Here is a 22,851-nt window from a genome sequence, read left to right as displayed (position 1 = left end):
GAATGGGCGAATGAATCCACCCACTTCAGCAGCCTTGACCTCCCGTTGACGAGCAGCAGCAGTTCATTGAAAAACAAGGGCTGCTCTCGGGCTGATTGGTTAGAATTGAAGTGAGGTCTCCACGTGGCTCAGAGGACTATTTTCTCAATGAAGGTGCCAGAAGACTTGGACCCTTAACGGGGATCGCTGGTATCAGTATAAACAAAGTCATTAACCCAGCCTGTACCATGGCACCAAGGCTCCAGTCTGTAATCAGGTTTCAGGAAATGATAGGGGTCACTGCCAAGGAGTTCAAATAACGCACACACACACCAAGTCCAACAAAGAGAGTCTTTTGCAAACAGTCCATAAAGTTTTAGCCTTGGAATAAGCAACCTGGAAGTCATGTAATCTAAAGATTGTTTAACTCAGACAGCTGCGCTTGGCTAATAATGAAGAGAGGCAAGGGATGAAAAAAAGAGCCAGCAGGCTCACTACGCCTAAAAGTGGGGTGTAGTTGTCTTATTCCGAGAGATACTGAAAATGTATAGCATGTTTACTTTTCTTTTTAATACAAATTCAGATTGAACAGAGGCTCCAGTAAGGTCAGAGAGCAGTAAGGGACCAGGATTGTTGGGGGCAATACGCTGACTCTGTAAACTGCTTAGAGAGGGCTGAAAGCCCTATGAAGCGGTATATAAGTCTAACTGCTATTGCTAGTTGCCAATTTGTTGAAGCCTTACTTATGCTTTCTCAATGATGGTACTTCCAAATTTAATTGGGTGGAGGGAAGACAAAGTTACAGGCAGGTTTTCCCTCCCCCCCTTTTTTTGTGGGTTCCCTTGGAAGACATCCAACAAGTGGACGAAGCTTCCATAGGAGAATCAAATACTCCACAAACTATTTTTCTACAAGTACCATTTATACACAGGACCATGTTTGGGAAAGCTGGCTATGGTGGTCAAAAGTCCAACAGAGTGACAAGAATGCAAGTGTGCAGAGGCAATTAACACCATTATTGCCCTATGGCAGAAAATAAGGCTGTGTCATGCAGTGGCTAAGACGCTGAGCTTGTCGATCAGAAAGGTCGGCAGTTCAAATCCCTAGTGTCGCATAACGGAGCGAGCTCCCGTTACTTGTCCCAGCTTCTGCCAACATAGCAGTTCAAAATCACATAAAAATGCAAGTAAGAAAAATGGGAACCACCTTTGGTGCACCTTAGGTGTTTACTCATGCCAGCCATATGACCACGGAGATGTCTTCGGAATTGAAAGAGGTGAGCACCGCCCCCTAGAGTCAGGAATGACTAGCACTTATGTGCAAGGGGAACCTTTACCTCTAGCAACCCAGATTCAAGAGAAAGGGGGGATTTGGAGCATGCAGACTACCTCAGTTGACATGCCAATGAATTAAGCCCATTTTCCCCCTTGGGTCATTGGTCTGCAGAGTCTGAGAAGGAAGTAACAACATGTAGTTTCTGGCAGGGAAGAAACACTAAAATACTTGATGCATCTGGCAATCCAGAACTGATGGAAATCGACTATTTTTTCCAGATGTTTTCACTCCTCTAGATGTGGTACAACTGCAAGGTTCAGAACTCCCAGCCACGGAGGCTTGAAATGCTGAGATCTCTACTCCCGAAACATCCAAAAGACATTACTGTGGGAAACCCAAAGTATACACCCCTCCTCCAATTTATATACACATTGCTGGAGGCTATCTAGCATTCTGGAAGTAGCCTTATATTCCATTGTTGTTCATTTTCTTCAGTGCAGTCAAAACACAGACAAACAAATTAACTGGAGAGAGCAGAAAGGTACAAGGGAGTTTATTTAGAGCTGCTAATCATCTTGGATAGCTTGCTTCTGGATACCCTGATAATCATGAGTTTGAAAACGCGTGAAAGCACCACCTTTTTAATCGTGCATGCAAAATATGAGCTATCTGAAAGCAACAAAACAGAACAAAATGTTCTTGACTGACATGTTCAATTCTGGGGGGAAAAACAGATTTGACAAGGTAGACAGTTCATTTTCAGGAAGCGAGATCTGCTTCTTCATTTTGTTCCCTTTAATAGCAGAATAGCCTCAGTTATTGTTGGCATCTCATTTTCTCATAGCAACACAATTCAGGAGATTGGCTTAAGATGAGCACAACTCCTTAGATTCCCTGGTGGAATCAGGGATATAATAGCCACATCCTAATTTCCCTTGGATGCGGACTGGATTTGAAACTCCCCAACTTCAATATTGCAACAGGAACAATGAAGCGTTTTGTAGCTTCCTAAACCTTGGAGTCTATTCTCATCAAAGCTCTGAGATAAGTTACAAAATGACTTGGGGAAACAGTGAAGGACAATAACATAAAATAAGACCAGTGTATCACATTATTAAAGATCTTAGCATTCTTGCAATCTGTCCCAAATCCTGAATGAATGTACTCCAGGTTTCACTACTTATGACTGCCGTGTTAACTCTGGAAGCAATAAATAGTAACGAATGTCAGATGCATGGATCTGTGATGGAAGCTGCTCCTCACTGTAACCTCTAAGTAGCAACCTGTATATATCCAGAATATACATTCTTGCAGTGCTACACCTTGGAGTAATGGCTCAAAGGGAACATGCCAAAGATTTTTAAGATTGTCAGTGCTTTGATTGATTTTGAAGCCGTTCCTGGTTGTTATACGGAGTTATATCTGTAATGGTTCCTTGGTTTTTGAAACAAAAGAGTGACGTTATTTTGAAGGTAGCCTTCCAGCTCTTTATTTAGGAGCAAGAGTATGATCAAGGGTGAATATCAACTCAAAATTTAAAAAAAAATTAAATGATACCTTCCCATATTTTTCAAAGCTAAGAGAAACCCAATGGAAAGCAATTATTGTGTAATGCAGTTCCCAATTATTTCAATCCTTCATCTCCCTAAAATATTGCCTTAGAAAGGTGAAGAACAGGCTTCTGATCACTGATGCTGAAAATCCAGAAGTCTAAGCAGTATTCTATATGGAGTACAACTATGGTATTTTTTAATCCCAAAATGGGAGTGATGTGAGTGTATGCATCATCCAAAAGGTATTTCTTGCTCTTTAAAATTTGAACGTTTGTCAGGAAAGGAGGAAAAAATAGGGGTAATTGTATTAATTGAATTTTGCTTTTGAAAAATCCATTTCAGGATGCTGTTCCATGAACCTGCAAAAGGGAGAGAAAGGAGTATTAGTTGACAGGGATAAAGAATACCAGCATTTATGTTCCTCAGCCACAGTTCCCTTCCCCCCCCCATCCCCCAAATTGGAAAGAAAAAGTTTCTAATTGTTGATGTTAGACAGTTTGGCTGCTGTATATAAAACAAGGTCTCAGAAAAGATACTTAGAACAGGGATCTCCAACCCTGGCAACTTTAAGCCTGGCAGATTTCAACTCCCAGCTTTGCTGGCTGGGGAATTCTGGGAGTTGAAGTCCGCCAAAGTTACCAAGTTGGAGACCCCTGCCTTAGAACAGGAGTGTCAAACTCATAGCGTCGTCACGTAACATATCAGGACTTTTCTCCCTTCGCTAAACAGGGCATAGGCGTGGCCAGCATGTGATGCATCCGGCCTGTGAGCTGGGAGTTTGATAGCCCTGCCTTAGAAGGATAATGCCCAAAACATCATTAGGTAATAAGGGAATCCAGTTTCCCTTATTAATCCAATTTCAGCCACAATTTATTTATTTTCTTTCTTTCTTTCTTTCTTTCTTTCTTTCTTTCTTTTTCTTTTCTTTCTTTCTTTCTTTCTTTCTTTCCTTTCTTCTCTCTCTCTTTCTTCAATCAAACACTGGTCTCCGGAAGCAATGTGCATTTCAAAAAATGGGGAGTGAACAGTCCATGTAAAAGCAATAATAAATAATCCAATTATTATTTATAATAATATAACATTATAGAATAGTAAAATACAGAAACTCCCATTTTGTTAGGTAACAAATTTATAAGCTATCACTGTGACATTACTGGCTATGACTTATGTAGAATCACATCAGCTCTGTTCTTCACATTATCAGTAAAACTGTTCCATTATGGAACCCAACAGTTGTAAAATGGCAATGACAAATCAATCAGATATTGCCCTTAGGAACGATTAGCTCTAGGTCAAATACGAATTTTCCAATGCAAGCAAATATTCTTGTTTGTGCATCGCTTGAATGGGATATTTCTTACTAGAGGTTTTGGAAATCATACTGTTCAGAAATAGCACTTCTGACATCCTTTTCCCATTACAATTGTCTCACCAAATGCCAGTTAGCAGAATCAGATCATGTTTAGTACTTAGAATTATTTTCAAGGAATGTGGTGGCTCAGTGGCTAAGATGCTGAGCTTGTTGATCAGAAGGTCGGAGTTCAGCAGTTGGAATCCCTAGTGCCACCCAACAGAGTGAGCTCCTGTTACTTGTCCCTGCTTCTGCCAACCTAGCAGTTCGAAAGCATGTAACAATACAAGTAGAAAAATAGGGACCACCTTTGGTGAGAAGGTAACAGAGCTCCGTGCGCCTTTGGCATTTAGTCATGTTGGCCACATGACCACGGAGACATCTTCGGACAGCACTGGCTCTTCGGCTTTGAGATGGAAATGAGCACTGCCCCCTAGGGTCGAGAACGACTAGCACATATGTGCGAGGGGGAACCTTTACCTATTAGTTTCAAGCTATTTTACATTCTTGAAGTCTATGTAATTGGTGGAGTTCATCCAATTACATTTATGTAAGATCAGGCTAAAGCTCCCATTTTATAGAAAGATATGGAAGGCTTTTGCCCCCTAACTTGCTCCACTGAAATACATAGAAACAGGGGCACAGAGTTATTCACAAAACTGACTCTAACTTACTAAGCTCAGAGCACTTACTAAGATCACCTGAAAGCACACCATTTCCCCCCTCCCCACCTCCAAATTGTTTTATTTACTGATATGTTATTTAGCCAACCTACTGGGGGAGGACACTGTGACTACTTCATGGGGTCACTTTTCCACACTATCTGAAAACGTTACCCAGCAGAAGGGCAAAGGGTAAAGTTTTAGAGCTAACAGACAAATTAAGAATATCGTTGGGGCCGAATGGCACTTTTCCAAGACTTCTTAATGAGCCAATCTGTAAAATAGCTGAATTATTAACTAAGAACACCCTTAATGATATCACACATAGTGGAAGAACTAAGACCCAAAGAAGAGACACAGTGGAGAGCTTGGAAGGAGGTGGAAGGCAAACAGCTCGTAACTTGGTGGACTGAAAGGGCTAAACTGCAGTGCAACATCCAGAACAAAAATTATACATTTTCCGAAAAGCATTGCTTGTTTGAATACGCCACTACTGATACTAGAAAAAGGTATCCAAGCTGTGACACTGTGCCTATGGAGATTAGCCAGGGAAAGAGACAGAAATTGCCCCCACTTCTGGCTTTATCCCTTTTCTCTGCTTGAGCTATTTAGAATGATTGATGAAAAGTGTTTGACCTTTAATTACCCCGCTTGCAACTTGATGCACATCACCCTATCTGGCCTTAACAGGGGAATTACTCACAGAAGCTTCTACTGAGATCTCTGACAAGCAGGGCAATAAAACAATAAAATGCATGATTGTCTAGTGAGCGGTGTGTTATCTGACTTGGAGGCACATGGAGATTAGAGGCAGAGACACCACGTCATAGTTCAGGCCGAGATGGTACTGCCTGGCTTCGTAGTCTCTACACAGCACTTACTTGTTTGGCTGTCTCTATTAATGCCGTAGCCCCTTCCTCCCATTAGAGGGCAAGCCTGGAAAATAAGTTGATGCTCCCTTCTTCACAGTGTAAAACTGGCCTTACTCACTTTTTCAGTATGTCCTGCTTCTTCTGCTCGTCCGATGTCGGAAGCCCCATTGATTTCTGTCGCTGATCATACATCATTTTCTCAACCATGCTGCGTGTTTCACTATCTAAGTCTGATAACTTGGAAATTGAGAGAAATGTATCAGAGAAATTCATATTAATTTATACATTTGTCGCTCACTTTCTAGATACCAGTTAATAAAGCCAAATTAATAACACTTGTATACATAGCAAGGAAAGGCTGATTCCACCCCCCCCCCTTTGGTCCCACAACCACCAAAACTGTCTTCTGGTTTTCACGGCTGTATATTCAGCAGCAGCAGCAGCTGCAGCTCTTCAAGGCCTTGAACAAGAGCTCCAGAGAGACAGCCGTTGAAACTTATCTAAATGTTTGAAGGAGGAAGTCTTTGCTCGCCAGGAGCAGCATGTAAAAAAGAAACTGACTTGCTTAGGAAAATACACATTAGATTATACAGTAGGTTTTTTTATTTAAAAAAAAAAACAGTTTGCCGCTCCTTTCTTCTTGGGTGTTTGGAAACTACACCCTGGAAAGGTTTTACATCTAAGTACTAGCTGTAAAGGAATTAAGAGCTGACCTTGAAAAAGATATGAGTGAACTGTTAAGCTGTTATATTGGCTTTCAAACTGTTAATAAACCTTACAATAGCATAAAATTCATGGAATCTCCACAGTTGTTTTTTTCCCCTTGCCCTGATCTACTTCAAAGAGCTAACAAAAAGGAATCCTGCCTGGGACGGTCAGTCAGATGCTGCCATTTGTTGAAACAGACTATGGTTACAATTCAATAAAGTAACGGATTCCATCGTGCTGCTAACAATAAACATTTCAACAGTCTGTGAAATTCAATGACTCTAATCTTTCTCTATCACAGGAGGATAAAGACAGTGCATGGTTGTCTCCTCTCTGAATTGTGGGTGTTGACCCACTTTAACCCATACCAAGTTGCAGGTGAGCAGCAGGGATCTGCTCTACCCTTGTTCATATTAGCAGCTAGAATGACTCCTTACTTCCAGTGGCAATCACAGGGGGTGGGGTGGTGTTCGCAGAGTTAAAACATTCGGCCATGCAATAATCCCTGATAATTTGTGTGTATGTGAAGAGCGTGCCTGCCTGGGTCACACCCACATCCACCAAGGTCACCAATCCAACCCAGAAGTGAAATATGGGCCACAAATGGTCGAGCAACACTCTTGAGTTAAAACAAAACCTGACCAAAGAATCACTCACTTTTGAATTCTCAGGGTTAATTTTCTTGGTGTTAATCTCTGGGTCTGTTTGGACTAACTTGTTCCACCATTCCATCTTGTTGATCTACAGTGAAAAGAGAAATATTATTATGTAGAATATATCAGCTTCTTTGGATGTGGCATATGCAATAAGAACGTAACTTTTGTGATTTATGTATCCTGATGCATCATATTCTTCTGTCTCATCACAATATTACTGCATGCATATTGTTTGGGGTTAACAAGTATTAAATATAAAGCAATCACCTTATATGAGAAGTCTTGCAAAATCATCATTTAACTAACACCCAGAAACATTTGCTTTGTACCTTTTCCAAGTGCACTGTGACTATTTTCCCATCCTCAATCAGCCATGAGCTCTCCTCCACCTTCACCTCATTGCATAGGTCTCCATCAATCATGGGGGGGTGGCCCTTTAAGCCCACCTTCAGATGACGCCTCTGTATATCAACCACCATATCTTTTCCCTTCAGTTTGAAGCTCACATTGAATGGGATGGCCAACTAGAGAAAACAGGAAAAGAGAACAGTGAATTCTTCATGAAAACCTCAAGCAGGGAAGACATAAACATCACCATTAATAGAATCCTAGGATTGCAAGGGACCTTGGAAGTCTTCTATTTACCCTCTTGCCAAGGACAAGAATCCTCAAACCAATGCAGATAAATGGCTTTATCTGAATACTTCCAATGATGAAGCACCCATGATTCACGAGACAAACTGTTCCACTGTAAATTACTTCTTGTGTTCAGGGAATTCCTCCTTATTTCAAGTTTCAATATTGCTCTGTAAAGCTGCCACCCCCTGGTTCTTGTCCTACCCTCAAGTGTAAGAGGATCCTTCCCTGTGACAGCCCTTTAAGTACTAGAAAACTACTACCTTAAGTCTCCTTAGCCTTCTCTTCTTTAGCCTAAACATACTCAGTTATTGAACTTTTTCATTGATAGCAAACTCCTCACCATCTTTGTGGTTCTTAGCTACACTTATAACAGTCTATTTCATTACAGTTCTGCTTACTCTTCTATTCCTGACACAGAATAATATTCTATGGCCAATTCTAAAAGAAAGTGAAGCAGCTATTCATTAATTCGTAGATTCCCACAGTCAGATTTTTTCCCCTTTATTATCCAAAAGAGACTTATGAATCACAATTAAATATTTCACTGATTCATTTTCCTCATAAAAATCAGAGACTATTATGTAAAACTTAGCATGTTCTTCAAAATCTACAACTTACATCCAGTTCAGAAAGAGTTTGTGTCCACCTGTAGTTTGGCAGGTCTGCTCCATTTCCAGAGTTTGGCTTAAGTTTGCCTTTGTCCTTCTCATCTTCCTCTTCTTCATCGGTATCCTTATATAACATAGGAATGTACATAAAATACTTTTCAGAACTTTTTAATGATTGGTATTTTCTGTTTACTGCATTATTTATAGAGATGGCAATTCAGCTATTCTACATATATGGGTACAACTTTCTTCAAAGTCTTTTCTGCTTAAGACAGGTTTAAAAAAAACACCACAAAGGTCCTTTTGCCCAAATCCAATCTTGGGATAAGGTGGGGGGTGGGGTGTCCTCTGGCATATACCTGAATAAATGCTAGAATTTATGTTCTAGTTACAGTATTCTGGATAACACCTTCCTTATTTTCAACCATCTTAAAGCAATAATATAGAAAACAGATCAGCAATTGTCTTTTGTGCCAGCAGCTAAAATCTTGAAAAAGACATTACTTGCTTGCTGGATTCAGAAGATTCCACTTGTTTTTCAGAAGACTTGACTGGTGCATCATTTTCTTTCTTCTCTTTGTTCTGTTTCAAAAGAGTATCACCTCTATAAGCCTGTTTTATTTGTGATATGCACATTGAAGCATCTTAGCGATAGCAGTAATCCCATTTCATCACTCACATCCGATACAAATGATAGCACTGAATGGGCCACATAAAAATTAAAAAGGGGATTTTCTATATATACCATTGTTGTATTATGCCCCACCAATAGAGGGAAGCAGATTCATACCTGGTCTATTTCCAGTTGCAATCTTTCTGCCTCCTCATCAGTCAGCTCCTTAATCCTTGGCTCACTGTCTTCCTGTTTAGTTTCTTTGGCAAGTTTGGCGGCTCGTTCTGCTTTTTCCCGCTGTTCTGCTTCTTGACGAGCTTTCTTCTCTTTCTGGGCTTTTAGAGCAAGTTTGTTGTGGCGACTGAAAGTCTCTGTGATTAACTGAGGTGAGAGAATAGAAAAGTAATGTAATGGGCATGACCGTTCTCAATTACACAAGCAGTAAAAATGATCTCAATTCAAGCTCTATAGCTGGGACTGCATTCATGCAGTTTTCTTGGTAGAGATAAAAAACAAATGGAGGATCTTTTTCAAAAGATAGAATATTCAGGACTGCTCCCAGCCCCCAAATTCCTCCAATGAGGGAAATCAGGATTGAGACTTAAAAAGTTAAAACTGTAGCCCACATTGTAAAACTATTCTCTCCCACTCACCAATTTGTTTTTACAGGGAGCTAAGAGTGTCAGACCTGTAAAGTTTATTTAAGGCAAAGAGTCACACTCACTACTCCTAAATATTTTGTTTCTACTCCAAAAAGGACTGTATCAGGAAACGTATAGTTGTTGAAAGTTTTTTAGAATAATAAAACTGATCCGCTCCTTTCCAAAGAATCTGCAGTAGGAAAGAATAGCCTTTGTCCACAATTTAGACAAGTCCTGAGGGTCAGGGCTACAGTGTATTTACTCCAAGTGGTGACACAATCATTTGACTGCATAACTGGCTTAATTTCAAGGGTTCCCAATGATGAGTGACCTTCATGGCTACTGCAGCAGCCAAGGGTCGTGAACAGAAGTGCTGAAATTGGTAACGTATAATCTATTTTGCCCTTTGGATGGTGACATGTTGGAGACGCATGCCAACTTCTGACCTTGTCTACGGCTGCGAATTTGAAAAAAGGGGCAGAAGAAACAGGCTCTTTAAGTGGTGAACAACTGGATATTTTAGTCTTTATATAAAAGCTTAGTAATTGCTGGCTTCCTCATTTAACAAATCTGAGTTTAAATTCTAGTGATTTTGTTCCTTTCATGGAATGCTCATTTTACTAATTTAAGGAGCAAACAGATTTTAAACAGTACTGTTCTAGATACTTTTTCTATTGCACCACCATAGAGGAAGTATACTCTGTTCCCTAACTTCTGCTGTACTAGGTTACCTATAGGTTTACTTAATTCCACAAGATTTAAATTATATACATACATACATACATACATACACATACACACACACACACATCCCCGTAAGTATTACTTTCCAATTTCCTATACTATCACCATTAGAAACAGAAAAGGTTTGAGTCAACACTGTACATCCTTCAGGGATGTGACAGCCACTTTTGAAAGGCTTTGTAAGTAATTATAACGTTTAAAAGAAATATATAAAATTTCTTGAGTATATTTTTAAAATCTAAATAGTTTCATAAATTAAATGTACTAATTAAACTGCTCACACATACTGAATGGATTACAAATTATTCATTCCCTCCCCTCAAAAGTTCACAAAACATAGTTTGGAACACTTATGGAAGGCTTGTTAAAATAAAAAATGATTTGTCATACTGCCGCATCAGTGAAACAGAGAGTGATTTGGAATAGAGTGGATCATGTAGAACATTTCACAAAATCGGGTTAGAGAAATTCTGCTCTTTGGGAACAAACCACTGTTGAAGAAGTGGACTTAGTACTTTCCAGGAGAGAACAAATAAAATAAACTGGTATTATTGATCCTCGGGTGTCTGAGTCAGACCAATACATTTTTTGACATGCTAGCTTTTCAACCAGCCAAAGCTTAACCAAACAAAATAACCCAAACCATCCGTTATTGTCATACTCTGAAATAAACCTGCTCAATTAAGGTCAGACATTAGATAATGTGGCCTCTCCAATTTTTTTCCAGAGCCAGCAACTGAGTGGGATGGAATTGCAATATAACAAAATCAAAGAAAAATGGGAGATTTAAAAGAACACTGTGGGAAAGATTTCAATCTTCCTTAAAGAGAACTTTATAAACTGAATCATATACCTTCTCAGCAGCACCTTCTTCTCCCCCCACAAAGAAATCAGTTTTGCGTCTCAGGAAACTGAAAAAGGTATTCACAAGCTGTAAGAAATGAAAGTACCATAATAAAGGATAAGCAGTTCACATTTCAACCTACATGAACATATTTTTACATAAAAAATATATAGAAGTGACCCACCTACCCAGGTTGCTTCTGCAGAGCCTGTTTAGTGTACTGGTTAAGGTGTTGGAGTCAAAATTGGGGAGACATTGAGTTTTAGTCCTCCCTTAGGTAGGAAAACTGACTATGTGACTTCGGACTAGACAGTCTTTCTCAACTTAGCCCACCTCACAGGGTTGTGCTGGGGAAAAATAGGAGGTAGAAGCATTATATATCCTGCCCTGAGTTGTACAAAAGTAAAGGCAGGATATAAATATTATAGACTAGATCAGTGTTTTTCAACCTTTTTTGTGCAAAGGCACACTTTTTTCATGAAAAAAATCACGAGGCACACCACCATTAGAAAATGTTAAAAAAATTTAACTCTGTGCCTATATTGACTATATATAAAGTAATTTTTCCACGGCACACCTTACACTATGTCACGGCACACTAGTGTGCTGCGGCACAGTGGTTGAAAAACACTGGACTAGATAACATAAGCAATGCTATTTTGGTAATACTAGTGATTCGTCTGCTCCCCCAGGATACAACCTTTAATAAACTACTCCAAACTCAATTATTTTAGAACAAATATCCATTCAAGGAAGTTTGACCAGCCAAAACTTTTAACATCATCCTGAAAACTTTTTTACTACAGTAGTCCACCTTAATGTAGACAATAATGTAGATCATTATTGAGATAGCTTGTTAATGTTCTGAACAAGCTATCTCAATAATGGATCCCCGATTGAGTTTTTAATGCAGTTGTGCCAGTGATGAGTTCCGGATTCGGTGCAACCAGTACGGTGCAATGGCACCAGGTGTCTACCACATGAATGCGCGCAGTGCACGCATGTGTACTTATTGCCCGCAATACCATATGCTCCGTGTGCAGAAGCCCCGAAAACCTCAAATACCGGTAAGGAGCGCGGGCGGGCGCTCCGGAGCACCGTACCACAATGATACCTGGTGCTCCCGGCACCAGGTACCGTAACCCACTGAGTTGTGCCCAATGATACTTTTTCTTACACCTTTTCAAATAAAGCCAACAGCTTAAAGGATCAACTGGTCTGTCAGAACAAGCATGGGTTTCCATCTGGTAGACTCACTATTCTACCTGGTAGATGACTTCACTGTTTAAGTGTAGCCATTTCTAGATTTTCATCTCCTGGTTAATTAACCTGCTTCCACTGGTAAGGGGAACCAAGTCAATAGGAAAGGACTTTGTAAAGCCTTTCTGAACTGAATTTTCTACTATTATAATTTATAAATCTGTAAGAAATTTCATGTCTGCCACTGGCCAACTTTTTATTGTTATATTAACCTCAGGCCTTTTAGAAATTATCTAGAAGTTCAGCAGTGGGATATTCTATAGCATTATGACTGCATGAAGTGGCATTTCCTTTAATAATTAATTAATTAAGGTTAAATGCAAATCCTAGGGAAGTTCCCCACGTGCTAGGCAATAACACATTCTCTTTTAAGATTTCCTTGACAAATTTTATAGAATTCATGCCTATTCCACTATATGCAATAGGTGCCAGAAGACTTTAGCTGGAATCTATTATATTACTGCTGAAAAATAAAAAATATTGACAAAATTATTTTTTCCCACTCTAAATGTTCAATTAATTTATTTTGTTCAACGTATGAATCCATCATAAAGTCTCTCTCGCTGTGGAATGTATATAGCAATAGCAGTTAGACTTATATACCGCTTCATAGGGCTTTCAGCCCTCTCTAAGCGGTTTACAGAGTCAGCATATTGCCCCCACAGTCTGGGTCCTCATTTCACCCACCTCGGAAGGATGGAAGGCTGAGTCAACCTTGAGCTGGTGAGATTTGAACTGCCGAACTGCAGATAGCAGTCAGCTGAAGTGGCCTGCAATACTGCACTCTCACCACTGTGCCACCTCTGCTCAGTTATATGAATTATACATCCACAAGTATGGGATATATCAGAGATGGCGAACCTTTTTGGCTTGCATGCCAAAAGCGGCGGGAGCGCAGGGGGGTCATGTGTGGGCGTGCTGTACCCAAAATGCAATGTGCGAACACCAGCGTGCATGCACGCATGGCAGGCGTGAACCCCCATTTTTTGCATGCTTTTTTTGCCCTTCCCAGGCTTCAGAGGCTTTATAGGAGCCTGGGGAGGGCGAAAAATGGCCTTTAAAAAAAGGCTAAAGTCATATGGCCAGTACACACATGCCTGCTGGCCAGCTGACAGGGCAATGCATTGCGTGCCCTTACAAATGGCTCTGTGTTCCACCTGTGGCACGTGTGCCAGAGGTTCGCCATCCCGGGGATATAAGGTATATAAGAACAAGTATTTGTGTGTATACATATTAGAACAGTTTACCTTCACTGGGTGGAATATAGTCAATTGATTTTTTCTTTCATTACACTGTGATGATCATTGTGCTGTTATACTTTTACAGTAGGCAAGCTGTAGGCAGATCTTTTAGGAATTGAGTAGCACAGAAACATACTCAGTGACACCAAAATATCAACAGCAAAGAGATTAGGAAATAAATAACAGTAGAGTTTTTAAAGGGATATACTTCAAATGTTGAACTGCTATTCCCATTATTCTCACATGGCCCATGACACTTTATTGGAAGGATGGCAGATACATCTAAAAGCCAATGGAGAGTTGTGTTATATTTGTTAAATTTGTATTTTGCCTTTCACTCAGGAGGTGTACTTCATTTAATCCCATTCTCCCAAATTGTGAGGTAGGTTGAGGATATATGACTGGTCTGAGGTCACTCACTGAGCTTCCATGCCTAAGGATGGATTTGAACGTGCATCTCCCATTCTATGTTCAACACTTTCACCAGTAAATCATGAGGGTTCCCAATGACCTCTGCAGTACACAAACACAGAATAAATTAAATGCAAATTCCAATCTGCATTACAAAAAAATAACCAAAAAGGTTCAGTGGGTATAATACAAATTGCAAGCAAAGAATGCAGATTCATACCAAGAAACAAGCCATTGCTCAATGGCCCGCTGTGTTTGTTTTGACCCTTTCAATAAGCCACCATTAAGCAAGCCACAGCATAGCTTGGTTCATAAATTCCATCTCTGGACTGTATTTATTAAGTCTGCATTACTATTACTATTAATCTTCTTGTTCCCATCACCCATCTCCTCCACTTATGACTGTATGACTGTAACTTTGTTGCTTGTATCCTTACCATTTATATTGATGGTTTACTAGTATGATCTGATTGCTTATTTGTACCCTATGATTTTCTTGTGTTGTACCATATGATTCATGACGAATGTATTTTTTCTTTTATGTACACAGAGAGCATATGCACCAAAGACAATTTCCTTGTGTGTCCAATCATACTTGGCCAGTAAAGAATTCTATTCCTATTCTACAGAGATCCAGTTCTTTCATTTTCAACTGGAGGCTCTGAATAGCAGTATTGTACAACTATGAACCACTATACAATATGGCCATTTGGGCTATAACTAGTCCAGAATAAAAAAGAGCTGCAGATTACTGGTAGCCAAGATACAGACTGTCAAAGAGATCATTCATCAGGGATATTTTCTGGAAGGCATTAGTATTACAGTGGCCACTCATCATAGGAGAAACTGTGCCAGTCTTAAAATGCCATGGGAACCACTAAATCACAACAAAACATCTAGTAGCACAACTAAAAAGTAGCACTTTTTATCCCAACATTGTTTTTATTTTTAATTCTAGTCCTTTCCAGATGGTGTGTGTGTGTATGTGCGTATGTATATATGTATACACACACACACAAACAAACATAAGGGCTACATAAACAGAGGGATAGAATCAAGATCACGTAAAGTGTTAATACCACTTTATAATGCCTTGGTAAGGCCACTTTTGGAATGCTGCATTCAGTTTTGGTCGCCACAATGTAGAAAAGATGTGGAGACTATAGAAAGAGTGCAGAGAAGAGCAACAAAGACGATTAGGGGACTGGAGGCTAAAACATATGAAGAACGGTTGCAGGAACTGGGTATGTCTAGTTTAATGAAAAGAAGGACAAGGGGAGACATGATAGCAGTGTTCCAATTATCTCAGGGGTTGCCACAAAGAAGAGCGAGTCAAGCTATTCTCCAAGGCACCTGAGAGTAGAACAAGAAGCAATGGGTGGAAACTAATCAAGGAGAGAAGCAACTTAGAACTGAGGAGGAATTTCCTGACAGTTAGAACAATTAATCAGTGGAACAGCTTGCCTCCAGAAGTTGTGAATGCTTCAACACTGGAAGTCTTTAAGAAGATGTTGGACAGCCATTTGTCTGAAACCTAGGCAGGGGGTTGGACTAGAAGACCTCCAAGGTCCCTTCCAACTCTGCTATTGTATTGTATTGTTTTGTATTGTATACATATACATACACATACATACATACATATATACACATACATACATACATACATACATACATACATACATACATACATACATATATATATATATATATACACACATACATACATATACACATACATATATATACAGACACACACACATACATATATATATAGAGATTCAAATATATACATATATATTCATACACACAAACACAAAATGTATTATTTTATATTACTTAATCCTTTCCAGATGCTACCGTTCAACATCATCCCATATAGACTCAGATAACAGCCTCACCTTCTTCGCCTTTCCCCGAAACAGAGATACAAGTTCTACGTTTTTAAAAACCGCTTCGGGGATTTCATACGGAACTTTGTCTTGGTGAATTGGGGGTGGGACGGGACGTTTATTGGGCTCGTCTGAGCGTTAATTTCGCCGAAGAAGAGGACAGGCCTGCAATTGATGCCGCCTCAGACCAACCGTCTCCCTCTCCTCATGTGAGATGCTCCGGGGGATTCCCAAGGGGGACAGCCACCATCTCTCCCCCGCTGTGATTCCGCGAGGGAAGAAAAGAACTCCGAGGCGGAGGGGCTCCAAAATGGAAGGGAAGAAGGACCGCCCGCTCCTCCCCTCCATTTTACCTCACGCACGCCGCCCTGGTGCTGCTGGGCCATGGCGAGCAACATGCCATCGAATCGCTCCTCGTGGTCGGCAGCCTCTTCCCCGCTGGCCCCCATGACGCCGGGATCGCTCGACTGAGATGCTCCCTTTCCTTTTCAGGGCCGCTCGGCTCGCCTCAGAACGCACTCCTACGAAGGCGACCGGAAACGGAAAAGAGAAGCGCATTCTGACTAACCCGTTCCGGAAAGCTTTTGGCCAACCGTCGAACTCGCCGTCTTTGATTGGCAGCCGGCTCTTTCAATCGGCGACGAGAGGAAGTCAAAAGACGGTCCGTTAGCCCGCCCCCCCGTGTTTGGCGTCGGTTGCTACGGTTACCGCCTCTGATGGGGGGGCATGATGGGAAATTCCACAACACACGTTCGGTGCGAAGAGGATGCTTTGGTCGTTTGCAATAAAACGTCAGAAAAGACCTGACTGAAGCTTTGAATTTATAGCTTTTATTCCCCGCTTCTTTTCTTCATGTTAGACTCCCCGCCACCAACATCTCTGTAAAATGATTAGTCGATGGGAGTCCATTATTTGTAATCTCTAATGTTCTCACTTAGCGTTTTAATATTTTATATTATTTAATCTTTAACATTTTAAATAAATATTCAATGCTTTTTATTGTAGAGCACCCTTCAATATTGTTATTTCTTGGTTTTAAATTGGGTGTCCATCCACCCACAAAAATAAACTGGCCGAACGAACCCATAATCTTGCAGAGGTGTATTATTCTAAAATCACACATGTGACTGCCCACACCACTGTATTTTGCACCAGCTGAAGTTTCCACATACTCTTCAAGGGCAGCCCTGTGTTGAGTGGCACTCAAGCAAGGCTGTGCAAAGTCCCTCCTAGCTATGATTGCCATCTAGAATAGAATATAATAGAATTCTTTATTGGCCAAGTGTGATTGGACACACAAGGAATTTTTCAGTGTACATAAACAAAAATAAAATCGAATACATTCATCAAGAATCAAGATACAACACTTGGTGATAGTTAAGATTACTAATAAGCTATCAAATCATACCAGGAAACAAATAAAAACAATATAAATTGAAAGATACAAGCAACATGGTTATAGTCATAAGTGGGAAGAGAGAGATATATATATAGGAAGTAAGAGAAAAATAATAGTAATACAGTCTTGGTAAATTATTTGACAATGTGTGAATTAATTGTTAAGCAGAATGATGGCATTCGGGAAAAGGAGTTGTAAGTCCAGGAGGATCTTCCAAGTTGCACACCAGTTGCTTGGGGCAGTGCAATCCCATCCAACACCAAAGATGGCATCAATCTAGAACTGGCAGGCCTCCAAACCCAAAACTGCTCAGCCATGCTAGCTGAGCTGAAGCCTACAGCCCATCCAGACCCTCACAGCTGCCAGGCATCAAGTAAATGGATATATATATATATATATATATATATATATATATATATATATATATATATATATATATATATATATATATATATATATATATATATATATATATATATATATATATATATATATATATATATATATATATACATCCACTATTGTACAAAGAGTATTTTAAAACATGCTGCTTAAAAATTATGGGATGCTGTCCAGAAATATAGACGTTCTAATATTTTTCTACAATTTATTTAAAAAACTTACATGATTACCCATCTCAAATAGAGCAATGTCACGTAAACAATAAAAACAATAGAGGCAAAACAAATCAACTGTTCCATTCAAGAGTCAAACCTACCAAATTATTAAGCTCCTGACTCAATCCTCACCCTAGCTCAGTGCGGAAAAGCCACTTTCTAGCCAGGGAAGGCAAAAATGTTAGTGGTTCCTCAAGTATCAGGTGAGAAACTATTGGAAAATGGATGGTGGCATGGCTATGGAGAAGTTGGGCCTCCAAGGCCGGATTAGATGACAACATTTAAGGGAAAAGACTTGGAGTTCAGCCATCATTATATAACCAAGTGGTATGAACAGATATCCTCAGGGAGAGACATTTCCACAAATAATCTATGCCATGGAGGGCTTTAAAGGTGATAATCGGCGCCTTAAATTGTACCTGGGAAACAACTAAAAAGTAATGCAGCTCATTGCCATTGCTGCAATGGTGTTACTTGGACAAATCTTAGGGTGCCCAAAAGTGCATGTGTTATTGCATTCTGGATCAATTGCAGCTTTGGGGTAGTCTTCAAGAGCAGCATTGTAAAGAGCATTTTGTTTGGGTGCCTTGAAGTCATTGCTGACTCCTGGTGATTGCCTGGACTAGTCCCTGCCGTTTTCTTGGCAAGATTTCACAATTGATTTTTCCATTGCCTGTGTAGTATAGGAAGTTAGCACCACCTCTCTCCTAGAGAAATGAAATATTTTAGGAAAAATTAAAGGGGCATAATATTTCCCCTAAAAGGGAGACAGAAACTCAGACGCCCTCCCACCTTCGTCAATGGGCCATTATGGCCTGAGTCAGTCTATTCTACATAACAAAGATCTACCTACTTCAGGCAGAGTCATAATAGGAATCCCAAAACCCTTTCATTACATCATCACCCAGCAAGGCTCAACCAAGCCTGGGACACAGACAACCTACAGAGTTGCATGGCCCCATGGGAGTCTGACAACCAATCAGAATACCAGCTCAAATTCAAAAGCCCAGAGAGGACGTAAAACCAGGGTATTCTCAACATCTCTTCCCTTTTCTGTTCAGGACCTCAAACCATGTGATCCTGTCCATCATTAAACCTTCTTTCCAAGCAACTTCCATGAATCCAGTGTCCTTTCCCTCACTTGGAACTGAACCCAGGATATTTTTTCCAATAATTGTCCCTGGAGTTTTCTTGGCAATATTTCAGAAGTGATTTTTCCATTGCCTGTGTAGGAAAAATCATAAGACACGCCCCCCCCCCTTTATTTTTATGTCCCCAGAGAAGGCAAAGAAAAACCATTCACAGAAGCTAAAGCAATTCCTGCCTCCCAGCCAGAAAGGCCTCAAGTAAGCCCCGGTTAGAAGATGGAGACAGGCTGAATTGACAGGATTAAGTCAGAAAGCACAAAGCCACATAGATGTTGTGGGCCGCCAGCAGCCAGCAGAGCTGGCAATAGATTTGGACAGTGAGGAGGCACATGGGCCAGTCCTGGAGGCTGGGGAAGGCTCTGATGAGGGCTCTGTGTCGGAGGCAGGGGGGGGGGGCAGAGCCATCTAACAGTTATCAGCTGCCTTCAGAATCAGACATCAGTGAGGCAGACAAACAACTGGAGCCTGTTCCCAGTGTGCGCATGTGCAGAGTTGGCAGACGAAGGGAACAGCTAAAGAACAGGGGTTAACTTGGGAGTAAGGTCACAGATGGACAATGAATGGCTCCTCCCATAGGGAATAAAGATGAGCAAAATGGAGTGGAGTTTGCAGGAGACAATTAGTTTGCTTAATTGGTTTGTGACTCTCCGAGACTCCTTGACAAGTTTTGCAGATACCGGTGTGTGTTACCTCTCCAAGCCAGATAAGGTCTGTGACTGTAAATCCTCCATTGAAAGATTTTGCTGGATGTGAATGAGAAGAATTCACAGTAAGTTAATAAAAGGGGTTTTTGTAGGGACAAGTAGTTTGCTTCATACTCTTGGGAAGCCTCGGTCAGAACAATAGAGTTTACATCCCCCCCCCATTTCTTCAAGGCTAGCCTTGACCCTGACCACCACTAAGGAAACCAAATAGGGACAATAAGAATGCAGAAAGGCACATTAGTAATCTAATCAAATAACTCCTCCAGGCACCTCAATTTCAAAGGTCCAAAAGGATATAAAAATCACTCTACTCCCCATGCCAGACTGTCAGCTGTCCCAGAACTGATGCTGAGTCACTTCACTGATGCTGAGTTACTTCGCTTCTGATTTCTAAATAAATGGAGATCTCCTTTCCTGCAGTCTGCCTCCAAATTCATTAGCTCCTGCGTCTTTCTCCTGGCTTGGAAGCAGCCTGGATTTTACTTCCAACACTTACTTTCTAGGACTAAGAGAAAGAGCAAGTAGCCCAAGGTCATCCTGATGGTTTTGCACCTAAGATGGAACTAGAACTCACGCTAATCTAATTAGAAAATGACTGTGGCATGAATAATTGTGAGCAAGCACCCCCACCTGTCCAGGAATGGATGTAATTTAGCACTTAGCGCTTAAATACAGCTTCACTGTGCTTTACAGCCTTCTCTAAGCTGTTTACAGAGTCAGCCTTTTGCCCCGAACAATCTGGCTCCTCATTTTACCCACCTCAGAAGGATGGAAGGCTGAATCAGCCTTGAGCCTGGTGAGATCCGATCTGCCAAACTGCTGTCAGCTGGTGATCAGCCGAAGTAGCCTGCGGCACTGCACAATTGCAGCAGCCCACGTGGTTTTGTGCAGGCCTCAGTGTGCTGATGTATTGCCTCTCCTGTGAGAACTGCATTGGTTGCCAATTTGCTTCTGCGTGCAATTCAGGTGCTATTTGTCACCTTTAAAGCCCTTCATGGCTTGGGACCAGGTTACCTGAGGGACCGTCTCTTACCGGTCATATCTACCCAACCCACTGGAACAGAGAGGCAAGGAATGTTGCAGGTCCCATCCCCTAAGGAGATACATTTGGCAGGACCCAGAAGAAGAGCCTTCTCCATGGTAGCTCCCTCTCTCTGGAATTATCATCCCCCCCCCCAGATTAAACTGGCCCCACTCTAACAATCCTTCAGACAGGGTCTGTCAGCAATCCTGGGAAACCCAGAGTGGGATGGAGCCCATTAAAGGGTTAATATGAATGTGTGTTACAGGGGTAAGGGTGGGGGCTATTATTTTAATTTTATTTCTTTTATATGTTGTTTTTATATCCTTGTAAGCCACCTTGAGTGATTAGGTGGCAGTATACATTTTCTCAATAAATAAATTGTCATAAAGATGAATTTGTGCAACAAATCCAAGAGGACCCTAAATTATGCACCAAATCTGTCTTGATGCCTCATCCGGAGTCAGAGAGAACAATGGATGAATTTTCTCGTACATCCCTAGATTGCAGCACTTATACTTTGGAGAGAACTGATTGCTGATGGAAAGATATGGCAAAGACAAAGTTTCCAATAAAAGGAATTAGGATCCATAAATTACAACCTTTGCCATAAACAATGTGCAAACACATCAAAACCTCTTTTCAGTTCAATGGTGTTTATTGCCGGAGTAATTAGGCAAAGGACTCCTTCATACCTTTACTTTTCCCTTAGCGCATTTTTGACAGAAGCTAGAAGTGCCCCGTTGCAGTTTGTATCAGTTTTGTTCTGTCCATTCTGCTTCTAGCACAATTTCCTAAAAATCCTTAGTTCCCAAAAGCATAGCAGTAAATGTAAAAGTAGGAGCTTTCCAATGATTTTTTTTTTCATGGAATAGTCATCACTAGAGGAAGAATTGTACAAGCCTAAGGTCGTTTGGGAGAAACACCCGGTCTTGTGACTTCATGAGATTAAAGTCCAGGGTTTAAAACAAAATGCCAGCAGTGATTTATAAGTGGCTATTCCCTCTGTTATGTTGGGAGAAATGTCCTTCTGGGTTCAGTTCCAAGTGGGGAGAAAAGTGTTTGGAAAGGCGGTTTTAATGGTGGGCAGGATCACATGCCTTGAAGATCTTGGGTGAAGAAACAAAAAAGGAAGAGATGTTGAGAGTCCCTGAGTTTTATACCCTCTCTGGGCTTTTGAATTTGAGCTTGTATTCTGATTGGTTGTCACACTCCTATGGGGCCATACAGGGGCATCTCTGTAGGCTGTCCTGAGTCCCAGGCTTGGGTGAGCCTTGCTGGGTGATGTAATCTTCCCAGGTGCCATGTGCTGAGATAGGTAGAGGGCTAATCCTACCTTTGTGGAATCTTGGGTGAGGGCATTTGCCTATGAATAGACCTAACAATCTCTATATCTCTTAAGTGTGGACATCTGCTGTGGACTATTGAGGATGGTGGGGGCTATGAAGAGTGAGTCTGTTTCCTGCCTAAAACCATGTTTCTCCATTTCTCATCTAGGGAAATATAATATTCTGCTTTTTTAATATTTCATTTTTCTAGGAGAGAGGTGGGTGCTAACTTCCTACAGGTAAATCAGAATAGTATAGTAAGAACTGAAGAAGCAAAAAGTTGTTTTTTCACACTTTAGCTATACCTAACTTTTAATAGCTATAAACCAACCTTTAAAAAACTGAAAAAGTACATCCTACTTCTTCAATTGTAATGTAATGTAGTCAAGTTATTCATAGCAATACTTTATTTTTAATAATGATAATAATTATTTATTAGATCCTATCAGGTCCTGGGGACTATGTCTTAATCCCATCACCCTGGAGCTGAAGATGATGGCAGGGAGCTGCAGGAAGCTGCTTCGTCTTTAAAAACATGTTTTTTTTCTTTTCTCCTCCAGGGAAATATAATATTCTGCCTTTCTAATATTTCCCAGAATATTTCATTCTTTTTGACGGAGGGTGGGTGCTAACTTCCTACACTACTTTTTGTTACGATGTCCTGCTAATTTGTTTCTCTAGTTTGGGA

The 22,851-nt window shown here is 40.7% G+C and overlaps 1 protein-coding gene across 1 annotated transcript; it reads right to left on the bottom strand.

Annotated features, from left to right (window-relative positions):
- Nucleotides 1-1,791: 1,791 nt before the first annotated feature.
- NUDC (nuclear distribution C, dynein complex regulator) lies at nt 1,792-16,500 on the bottom strand. Its single transcript, XM_014076507.2, has 9 exons — nt 16,300-16,500; nt 11,155-11,232; nt 9,094-9,297; nt 8,808-8,885; nt 8,314-8,427; nt 7,386-7,580; nt 7,058-7,141; nt 5,811-5,929; nt 1,792-3,166 (listed from the first exon to the last, which is right to left on the bottom strand). The coding sequence occupies exons 1-9, from the start codon at nt 16,393-16,395 to the stop codon at nt 3,115-3,117; spliced, it is 1,020 nt and encodes a 339-aa protein (XP_013931982.2). The 5' UTR covers nt 16,396-16,500; the 3' UTR covers nt 1,792-3,114.
- Between the last annotated feature and the right edge of the window lie 6,351 nt (nt 16,501-22,851).

The sequence above is a fragment of the Thamnophis sirtalis genome, unplaced genomic scaffold (genome assembly GCF_051295495.1).
Source record: "Thamnophis sirtalis isolate CommonGarterSnake01/CBP01778 unplaced genomic scaffold, rThaSir2_p1.2 scaffold_13, whole genome shotgun sequence".
NCBI classification, from domain to species: Eukaryota; Metazoa; Chordata; class Lepidosauria; order Squamata; family Natricidae; genus Thamnophis; species Thamnophis sirtalis.
This window is presented reverse-complemented; position numbering and strand designations above follow the sequence as displayed.